The sequence below is a fragment of the Plasmopara halstedii genome (genome assembly GCF_900000015.1).
Source record: "Plasmopara halstedii genome assembly, contig: Scaffold_672, whole genome shotgun sequence".
NCBI classification, from domain to species: domain Eukaryota; phylum Oomycota; class Peronosporomycetes; order Peronosporales; family Peronosporaceae; genus Plasmopara; species Plasmopara halstedii.
In genome coordinates this window covers 339,475-350,940 of record NW_020187589.1, presented here as the reverse complement: position 1 = coordinate 350,940, position 11,466 = coordinate 339,475, and the positions used below count along the sequence as shown (strand labels likewise).

General features: G+C 43.5%; 2 protein-coding genes across 2 annotated transcripts; both read right to left on the bottom strand.

Annotated features, from left to right (window-relative positions):
* Window positions 1-1,476: 1,476 nt before the first annotated feature.
* On the bottom strand, window positions 1,477-1,850 carry PHALS_13684 (uncharacterized protein; the record flags this gene model as incomplete). Its single annotated transcript, XM_024729488.1, has 2 exons — window positions 1,477-1,664; window positions 1,841-1,850. 2 exons carry the CDS (start codon window positions 1,848-1,850, stop codon window positions 1,477-1,479), a joined length of 198 nt encoding a protein of 65 aa, XP_024579860.1.
* Window positions 1,851-5,732: 3,882 nt separating this feature from the next.
* PHALS_13683 (uncharacterized protein) lies at window positions 5,733-5,977 on the bottom strand (the record flags this gene model as incomplete). Its single annotated transcript, XM_024729487.1, has 2 exons — window positions 5,733-5,783; window positions 5,861-5,977. 2 exons carry the CDS (start codon window positions 5,975-5,977, stop codon window positions 5,733-5,735), a joined length of 168 nt encoding a protein of 55 aa, XP_024579859.1.
* Window positions 5,978-11,466: the final 5,489 nt, after the last annotated feature.

Sequence of the window (11,466 nt, the reverse complement as noted above, 5' to 3'; positions counted from 1 at the left end):
CCCCCCCCCATCTCAATAAGAGCCTATGCCAGAGTTAGTATAGGAGGCTTAATACCCCTAAACCACCGTGGTCACTGCACTTGGTTTTTTCGCTGTAAAAAATGAAGCTTTAACGCGTTGCGCGATGAGAGCGCCACATGGTAGTGCTGACTCATCAGTCCCATTTTCCCGAAAAAAGAATAAGTCATATTTATCTTCTACTTGTCTATCACAGTCACTCTTCAGCTCCATCTGCTTTGGCCAAATCACATTTATTATCCACCGGCTCTATCACAGGATATGCCAGCTTACAGATGCGATTAATTGTCCCACTAGGATACACTATAAGGATCACGGCATATCGTCGCTCACTATTTATCCACTCCGAAGACCACTACATACTGCTGCTTATGCATTCTGGAATGTGCTCCGTCTACTCATCAACATCATTGCCAGCAACCCAAAGAGTCCGAAGTTCTATACCAAAGATGCTGCGAGGAAAAGCGCAAATCTCACCACTACTCTTTAAGGCGCGAAGTGCGTGACTTCTAATGCCTTTCACTACCGGCCAATTCATGTCACATAGTACCTACGATAATATTAAACATTTTATCTAGATCTACGATTCAGTATTGTGTGCACGGTCGAAGTCTTCGCGCTTAACATGAAAGAATCTTCGACACTATAATAACTAGTCTTTTGTCACGTGACGCACAGCATCTGTATACTGAATATTGATTTTGACTGTTGCGCGTTGTACGAGATAATTTGACGCTGCTGGTTCTATCCTGACTTAATGTGGCTTTCCAAATCTCAAAAACGTTTTTGTCGATGCCCGGTATTACAAGATCAATGTTTTTTTTTCAAAAGGCGGCCTGCCCTCAATTAGGCTTGATGATTTCCGCAATGGTTCGTCGGCTGATCTCGCGTAGAAGCTAAAGTATATATACTTTCAATCAAGAGAAAAGGAGGTGCAGGGCGAATATGTCAAAATTGTATAGCAGAAATGTACCATTTGCGAGTACCAAAGTGCTACCCGACAGATCTAAGATCGCTACCCTCTCCGTCAGCTTGGCTGAGTTTCAACGCCCCCAGTGCTAGTAGGCTCTCTTCTTTTTGCGCCTCAACCAACCGTCGCGGCTCCAAAGTTGCTCTACACATTAAAATGCGACGCTCAACTCTTTAAAAAAAAGAGGTATACACGGAAGATCTCGATGCGAGGTATACCAGTTCCGCTCCACTCCATGAAAAAGGAAACGATCAGAATTCTCGAAAGAGAGTCTACTTACAGCTCGGCTCTTCAAATTCTTGACGCTAGTCCTAGTCAACTAAATCACTTTTGTGCTAACGGGTGGATAAATGTTTTAATCACACACACACAGAGAGACTTGATTAGACAGAGAATATCCAAGACAGAGCGAATATCCGCGGCATCTATCACTTCAACACTTTCCATGCTGTTAGTTAACGCGTCTACAAAGGATTCACACGCTTGTGCTATTTTACGCGCGCGACTTCGAAGCGTGAGAGCACTAGTGCAATGTGTTGTTGCTCCGCCTCAATCATGAAACATTTCTGGCCATCCCAACTATCGATTCCGGTCAGAGCGCTTTCTCTCTTGTCTCCCGCTCGACGCTTGGCAATATCAGGCTTGGTGTGGGAGCTGATTGTGCAACGACCGACACCTGATTAATGCACTCTTCAAAAATCTCTCTATCCCATATCCTTGGTGGCTAGTTGCCCCGCGCGAGCGATAACCATTTCAAGCCCTCCGGTCGCAAAATTTGTTATTTTCTAGGAGCCAAATAGATACAAGAACTTATTTACTTATTTTGAGTGTTCTATTGTCAAGAAAATTGACTATTGGTCATCCAAAGTCCCATTCTTACATATATTACAGTCCTAACAAAACTCGGTCGTAGAGTTGACGACAAATGCTACCAGTCGCAGCATGGTTACCTAGCGCCTTGCACAGAAATAACTTTGCAGCAACTTGTTGTGCATTTTGCACAAAGAAAATGCTGACTCTCAAAATCTGAGTGAACAAATGCACAGAAGTTGAGTTTGTTTGCTTTAGCCAGTAAGTGATTTGAGAATAGTTTAAGTAACCAACGCTGATAATTTATTCTAGTATTTTAAGAGTACTAATATTTGAGGAAACGACTTCAAAATAATTTCGTACCGATGCTTTAATATCATTTGTCATTTTACTAAAGTGCGTGCACCTCAAACTTCTCCTTTTTTAAGTCCTGTAATCTTTAAAAATATCAATATTTTGGTACTATTGAATATTTGAAACTACACGATGTGTAAATGTGTAAAATATATCGTATTTTTTTGTCAACTGTAGTAAATACGCCAGTATTAAGTACACAAAATTATCGTACTTGCCTCGGTGTAAGTTTCGACTCGACGAGACCGCGTAAGCAACAGCATGAAGGAATACATCGAAGTCCACCCAGGCGCCAAATTGAGGGGCTCTTGCGCATCAAGCGATAAGCTTGCCATAATTTCAACTGTATTCTATTTTGATAGTAAGCTTGCTTTAAATCGGATTAAATATGTGATACATCAAACTCCAAAGCATGCGTAGCGTGAGGCTTGTGGTCTAAATATTTCATGGTCCTCTTCATTTTCAAGTTTGATTACCCTTATCGATTCTAAATGTTCTTTATCATGCTTCATCATGTGTTTTACGTTAGTAGTATTGAACTTTACTTAAAAGCTGAGGGGGGAAGTCTAATGAGCATGTAAACCATAAAAGGATACGTATACCGCAATAGCCAGCAGCCAGCATTTTCTCACGGCTTTGACGATGATAAACTAAGCGCAAATTACGCTGCAATGGAGAAAATGACCACATTTTAATCGTCAAGACGAGGTATACAAGTTAGCGATTTTTAAGGTAATGGTAATGGCAGTTTAAATGGTCAAGTTTGGTTTTACGCATTATAAAGATTATAAACCCTATATGTTCGGTTATTATGAGCCTTAAGCTTCCACGCTCAGTCTATTCAAAGCATGACTCCACAGGTGTGGAGAAGGAGTATACATATATAATATTGAGGTATATACTGCGATCACCAAGGTGAAGTACACGTTGCATCGTTCATACAGTACTGAAGGACATTATGGATGCCTCGTTGATAGTCCGAGTGGAATCTCGCTAAACGTTACTGAATCAAGCTAACTTTGGTCTTTCATCTAGTTTATGGTTGTTCAAAACTAGCTGGCATATATACCGGCGCGCTAAATATGCTTAACTTGAGGGTAGGAATGGGCGCAATGGGATATGTATGGTGTTTAAGGGTGTACGCACATGGTGAGCTATTGTTTATTGGACTTTAAGTGGTGATCAAAAATATCATAGTGAAGGACCATGGTTCGATTATAGATATACTGGAGAGTGATGGGACCCCAAATAGGATAGATATGTAGAACATGTGGGTTGCTAACCTCGCACAATACGATAATCAGGGATTCAGATAGCAAAGCGTATATATTGAGTATCCATTATTGAATATATGTTTAAATAAATCACACTAAAAGGTCTAACTGTTGGGTACATAAACGGAAAGGAGCGTTGTGTCCTGAACTGGTGTCTAAGCCTATGTATCTGTGCGAGATGCACAGCGATCCAGTCAAGTTGCTCTATTTTTCAGTAAGGGCATGGTTCTGTTGTTCAATGCTAAACATCCTCTAATATACAAAGATATCGCTCCAAAGCTGATGTCATATCTTCGTGTGCGCCATCTTCAGCTACGTTTGAGATAGCTTCATGTTGTGGTAAATGCGTGTTGGTGACACCCAAATTTAGAAATATCACGTGTCACAATAATGTTGTCGCGCATGATTCGTACGGCAAACAGGTCAAACATAGCATGTGACGCGCTGTTGTTGGTCACCCAGGATGTTAAATCCGTGACAGCCCTAAACGACCTGCGTGAACCGTTCTCCTCCACTGGAAGATACGAACGGTCGCATCTTAGTGCGGTGATTAATATGGCAAGTACTTTAATAATGTCAACTTACCCATGAATAGGTTGTTTCATTGAACGCCACAAGAACGATACAATCGTACGAAAAAAAATTTAGAGTTACAAAACCCGATAAAGATGTCCAAGGGACATGTGGGCTATGAGCCGCACATTAGAAAAAAAATATTTCGTAATGAGCGGTGAAAACTCATCTATCTTGTATTATCCTGATCGTAATTAATTATAAATATATATAAGTGTAGTGGTTACCTGAAATGCTATTGCTTACACACCTGGAAGAAGTGCACAAATTCAACTTTCATGCGTTTGTAAACGCGCATTCTTATCGTCATATCCTCTTTTGTGTAAAGTACACGGCATCTACGCTGCACTCAAATGTTACTAGCTCCTCAATTTGCGCTGCCAGCAATACCGAACACATACGCCCTGTGTGCGAATTTGTTTATCGGCTGAGACGTGCGAAGAATTAAGCCAGATTTAAGAATTATTTGTGGGAAATGAGCACAAGGAATCGCCAGGTGAAATTACCAAGGTCAAATGATTTATAAAGGACGAATTGCTAAGCTCATCCATCAGCGCAAGTGATCCTGGACTTTCAATTTACGTTTTTCCGTGCAATCTGCTGTGAGTTGGTGAATCATCACACTCGACACATTAATTCTGTGTCAGAGATGTTGACAGCAAGCGAATGCTTATACTAATCTCAAAGCAGCCACGTCTTTGGCATCGACGACAATTCCATACGAAATGTAGGATGGACAATGGAGCCTTGTTCAGTACTCAGATGAAGTCTCTGGATTATATCAATTGCTCATAACAGCTTGTGCTATGCCTCCTACTGCGATAAAAACTTCGATCGCGATGGTCTAGGATGGCGGATTGTACCCCAGTGACTGATTAATGCGCCAGCAATGTTCAGACTTTTTGGTAATGCTGCTGAGACACGCATTCGAACAGACCTATTTTAACAATTCATTTGCTCACAGTCGATCAAAAAACGGGGTCTTAGATGTGAGGAACTGCATCAAATTGTTGCGAGCGGTGATCAACTTGGTGCGCGCCCAATAAAGCTGTCCACTAACATAGACAAGTGTATCTTTGGCGCCAACAACTTTTTACTGTCAGCATGCTTTATTAAATCATGGCAGATCCCGCGAGGATCATTTTGTCAGCAGGCAAGCGGAAATGGCGTAATTTGGTAAACCACGGCAGAAGTATCATGCAAATAACGCCAAAATGACGCGGCTCACCACTAATCATTCGTTATAAGGATGATAAATGATTTGGGGTGCGACAGCAAAAGCTGCATTCGAGGCTGTAGGCGAAAGTCTCGTGTGTGCTCCGATTCTGGCTTCTCCGCATCTAAATTTTGTGTGCCAATTATCTTTGGTCTCGGTCACTCGCTGTGCTGTACTAAAATATATGCTGGAAAGCATACATTTTTATTGCGTAAAAATGTATTAAGCTTTAAGTGGCAGAGAAGACCCACCGTGTACAAGACAGGAGGCTACTTGTTATCAAGTATATTATCGTAAAGAACATTGTATATCTTTTTGGCTCAAAGCCATTCTGATCCGTACGGATTATGTGTCGTTGCGCACAGCGAAGTCGTCACCATGAATCTAACAGAGTTTAACGAGATAAGTATCTCTCTCTACTAAGTAGTTTATTAGGTCCCGCATTATTGACCCGTTCTTTTTCACGTTTGCATTTTATATTCATTATTCCAAATCTATATTCATTCTAACTCCAATCCTAACGTCTCTCACTGTGTGAAAAGTAGAGACCATCTTCAACTACATAATACTATTCAAGGACAACAAAACTTCTGGGAGGTTCTTCCGCAAAAAAGACTGAGCGCAAAATATCAGTGAATTTAACACGTTTACAAGAATAAGCACTTGCGATTGCGTGAGCAAATTAACAGCAGGTGATACCTCGCGACATGCGCAGCATCCCCAGGAAAGTGTGCCGATTCTGGCAGAATCTTGAAAGTTCATTAGCATTTAATATATTTTGGTCTCCCGAACGACAGGTTTAAACATACTGGTATTCAGGATTCGAGACTGTCAGAACAGACTGGTTTGTCTCGCTGCGGTCAGCAATCCCATAACCATTGCAAAAGCAGCAAAGCTATTCCGCAACGTAGCGTTCCGCCAGACTGTTTAACAGTATCCTTGCGTTATATCAAGCTTATTTTTAAAGCAAACTTCAGGCAAACTTTGTGTAGTGTGTTAAGCAGTCGATAGACATGTCTAAGGCTGAAAGAAAGAAGAGAAGCCGAGATGAAAGCGTCTATTGCGAGATAGATGATAACCCCCGTAGCACTCGCACAGAGAGACTGCATTGCGAGAGCAAATTGATTTCGTTCAATTCGTTTGCGTTAAATAATCAAGTATACTCCTCTTCGATTGTTCTTCATTTGAAAATGATTTTACAAACCATTCTTTCATACATATCAATCTATTTCACAAACTAGTTGTAAAATGAGGTGAAGTCCAAGAAGACATATACCCTTACATTTGAGGCAAACTAAATGAGTGGGGTCAGCACCTTCACATAATACCTACCGTCTCGGTGAGGAAGGACTGAGATCAAAACCAACTCGCTACAATAAGCCCGGCTACATTTCGTAGCATATTGATAAAGTAATCTCAACGAAATTGAGCGTCATGCCCTAAGTGTGCGACGCGTTAACTAGAGCCAGGATCTACAAAAGCAACACATCAATACCATGGACAGTTAAATGCGCTTGAATATGTCGTTAAGAGCAAATATTGATGAAAGCTGTCAATGTACTAGCATATGTACCATTCTGTGGCATCTAAAAAGCTAATTGCTCCCACACAGGAATATACAAGCACACCCTGTGTTCTTGGTGAACTCACCAAAGCCAAAACACGATCCCGCCGTAATAAATGAGACATATGTGCAGTGCTTCGATGAGGACGAATCAACATCTTCACCGTCTCGTGCCATTGTGTGCGACGCGGTAGCTTGGATAGCGCACCTAAATACCGATCCATTCCTGTATTGACCGCACGCTGAAAATTTCAGCGAGTCGAAATGTCTCATACCCGGGATAAATAATCGTTGTCAGCAACGGCGAGGGGTCGGTCTTCCTCCGCACAATTTGATGAACAAGTAATGCACACTTACATATGATGGGGTATGTGAAACGACGAGTTCGCCCAGTAATTTTTCAGCATTTGCTAAAGTGGGCGTTATATCCTCTCCCAGAAAGCTTATAGGAGTTTAAGGTCTCCATTCGGCAAGACTGTCGTGGCGCTGTGGGCCGATTACTACTCCTGATTGGGAAATGTGTCGCCTGGAGCATCGCATCTCCCAATCAGGAGTAGTAATCGGCCTTGTTTGATATTAAGACTTGGCTGGAATCTTTAAGAGCAGAAATATAATGATGTGAGCTGCTGATAGCAAGAACTGAATCTGACAATACTTCATCGCGACGTCCACAACGTGCATTGTACTTCGTGATGTGGAGGTCTAAACGGTATATTTCAGTCTGACGTCTACTTCTTGAAAGCATGCATGTAAAACTGATACACCAGCTGCGCAAATCAAGTGCAATAATCATTAGCACTTTCGTCAGCTTTCAGAACCAAAAAAATGGCTCTCATGAGGGATATGGATCTATCCGCCCACGGGTGCTCCAGGTTAGGTGGTACTTCTGATATATGGATCAGTGTACACGTGCCCTTGTAAGAAAGGGCAGGTCGCACAAGATTGTGCAACCGTATATGCTGTGTATTACACAGTTAGTGTCATAACACAGTGGTGTGGCTACACCGTAACAAGAAGCCACCATTTGGCAGAGTTGCCAGTAGTAATGCATATTTCAATTTTAATCGGGTTTTGCTATTTTAATTTGGTAACTTAGGAAAAACTAGGGTTTATGATATTGGCGGCTCTGCCGCAACTTAAACAATTAAAAACGGTTTCGTTTTTAAAGAGAAGTGTTCGTTTGCCTGATTAAGCTTTAGTACTAAAAATTAGCGGATTGCGATCCGCTACACTTCTAGTGGTTCTTTGAGAGAACGTAAAATCGATGACCTTAGCTTACCTTCCTCTGAGCAAAAAGCAACGGTAGCCCCGCTGCACCTTGAGCTTGGCAAACTGAAATCTAAGATGGCGCTCAATGCGCACGTTTATTTCCATCGACTGAAAAGTTCTCCGAGAAGAAATCTGTGCCTCGAATTTTTCTATAGCATGGCTGATTCACTCTCCATCTGGCCCACTCATATATTTCAATTTACATTGGCATATTGTGTGTCAAGAAGGCTGATGCAGCATATAGCAAACTGATGGTTGTTAATTTGTATACAGACGCTAAGATTAAGCGGGATCAGAGACCGCAACTTGAAGCCGCGGTCCCAAAAATTCTTTGGGACGGATGAGGTCAACAATGATCTGGGGGCGCTAGGATCGCTTTAACCGAGATAAATCGGTCTCCAGGTTTGACCTTATCGTGATAGATCGGGTCCCGCTTGTACGTACATCCGGGTCAGAATCATGCCTACCGGGCGGATCATCAAAGCTTCCGATTTTGTGGCAACTTGTCATATATATATTCGCAAGCAAAGTGACTGAGCTAAACGTAGAGATTGTTTTCATTCCATCTGTACTCCAGTTGAAATTTTTACAGAGCTTGACAGATTATATATCGAGGATACGTGCATCGAACTGCAAGGTGGATCGGCCGACGAGATGATTGGGATAGCTGAACGCATCATCCGATATGAGTATAAGCTCTCTATTGGTGACACTCGCAGAAAACGAGTACAGAAATCGGGATGCGATTCTCAAAGTCGTAAGCAGCCTCTCTAATTTTTGCTCGAGAAAAATCACGACGTAGAATCAATAGACCTGCCACAAGTGTAACCTATTTGTCGTATATTGATTTGTTTCTGCCCAATACTGCATGACCCACTAATTGTTATATCCAAGGGGTCATAAGCGCTTTCGACTGTGTATAGCGCGGAGCTGGCGGGGCGATAGATACTTAATGTCTTCAATCGGCGCCAGATTTCTGTGTTGGTGTGGATTTATATCGCTGCCTACTGTATCTGCGGCTTTAAATGATCGTATGGTGCAGCTGCTGAGGCCTCAGCGTGCACATCCACAGACCTCTTTTGGCGGTACATTCATCCATAGTTGTGCAGAACATATATAAGCCATTTAAACCCCATACGAGATGCTTTCAACTATACGCGCTTTGATACGTTCCATCCGCACCAGACGCAATTGGTGGTTGAATGAGGTATTTGGCCGGGTTTGTGAAAGTTCTAAGAAAATAGACTTCTATTTTGGCAGGTCGTTACCGCTAAGGACTTGACACACCTGTCTATACATACTCAGAGGGCGTATCTGTACCAGCAGACTCATGCGATCACGGAGTTGAGCAGAACTGGCTATACTTGAAGTTGTGAATGTCAGTTTCAGTTCAGTCGTAACATTGTGCGTTCCGCGGGAGTCGAAACAATCTTCTTCCATAGGGATCGGAAAAAGAGAAGGCAAGTCGTGCAAAATAGACTCACAGCGTAGACTATTCTTTTACTTTGAGTAATCTTCGCACGGATGAAAAACGGCTTCTTTCTTTGTCTTCCGGCAAGGGCAAATATGCCAGGTTGGGACCCTGTAAGACACTACTACCGCTCTATTCAGAGAACAACTCGGCTGCTTCACTGAGAATGGCTCGTAGCCCGTCGGCCGGAGGCCGTTCCTTGCATTGGCTCGTCGAGCCATGTGTATTCGAAAGGTCGAAGACTCTTGAAGTTTTTCACGTTTATTGGTGCAAGTTTTTGATAGGTGATTTTTTTCACGTTTATTGGTGCAAGTTTTTGATAGGTGAACGGGGTTCACCAAAGCATTTGGCAGAGTGGTGCTCATACAGCACTCACTTTATGGAAGATTTCCATATGGGCATGGCTCCCTCTAATGCCTTATACATCCACCAGCCTCTTTTGAAAAAAATATTATTTTATCAAATGTGAAGCACAGCCACCGATACACAGGGATGCAGGGGCTGGCGTGAAACGAGATTACACGAACCCCTTTATGTAAGGGCGGGTCGCACAAGATAGTGTGACCGTACATAGGTGTGGGTTACACAAGTTGGTGTAATCACTCAATGATGTGGTGCACCGTAAAAAGAAGCCACCACGTGGCAGGATTGCCAGTAGTAATGCACATAATAGTATTAATTAGGTTTCACTATAAAAAAAAATAGAATTTTGATAATAGGGGCTCTGCCGCAACTAAAACAATTAAATACAGCTTTGGTTCTGAGCAGAAGTGTCGTTTGCCTTGGTAAGGGTTTAATTCTTGGAAGTAGCGGATTGCAATCCGCTACACTCGTACTGGTTCTTGGAAAGAACTTAAGGTCTGTAACCATAGCTTAGCTTCCTCAAAGCAAAGCGCTACGGCAGCCCCGCAGCAGTGAGATAACGCAAGCGGGACGATTCTGAGTACTGATTTTGCCCGAGATGGGCAAGCTTGTCGCAGTGATCAAGGTCCAGCTCGAGCATAATTGCCCGACGTCCTGGAATCGATGAGGATCTTCCATGGATTCTCGAAGTCCTTTACGGTCGCCTCCACGACCAGCGAGCCCGGCTTGCATACACGTTCCGTGTTCAAGAGCACAGAGCTCTTCGGGGCTAGGTCCTGTTGATCTATGCCTCCCCGAGGCTCAACATAACTCTGTTCTTACCCAGTAGGTCGCCCGCGCCTACTGAGTGGTGTGGGTTTCCCCGCGACGAGCCAGACAGGTAGCGTTGGGGCGATAGTTCGAAAAATCTCTTCGCGCCTTGCGCAGGGGGCAACCGCTCCGCAGGTGACGAGTGTCCCCACAGACAAAACACCGTCGTGTGTTTGCGTGCTGCCCGGCAGCTCGAAGCTATGCTCCCTCGTCCTCAGTATAGCTGAGATCCATGGGCATAGGCCCATTAGACGAGCTGTTGGAGTGTGCATTCCAACCAAGTCGTGATGACTTGAAATTAAATTCGGCATGCAATGCCACATTCACCGCCTCTTCAAACGAAGACGGATGCACACGGAAGACTTTCATTCTGGCCACGCCAGTACGGAAGCCTTCCAAAAACACGGTCACCGTGACCGCCTCCGGGAGGGGATCTGCTGCCATCCCGGCAGTGAGAGTTCGCATCTCTTGGACAAAATCCACCGATTCCTTGTTGCCCTGTCGAGCGGCAAGAAAGCGCAATCGTACGCGATTGGCCGGTTTTGGCGGCATGAGCACTCGTGAGAGCTGCAATTTCAGCTCCGCCCAGGAGGGAAACACAGCTTCGACCAAAGTGCCGAACGTCAGAGCCCATTTTCGCGCTCAAACACCGAGCTTTGAGATGGCTAGCGCTACGCACTGTTGCTATGTCTGTAGCATGGCGGATGCGATCGCCATCTCGAACTCTCTCACCCAAAGCAGGAGATTCTTTCCATCCTTCCCCTCAAAGACCTA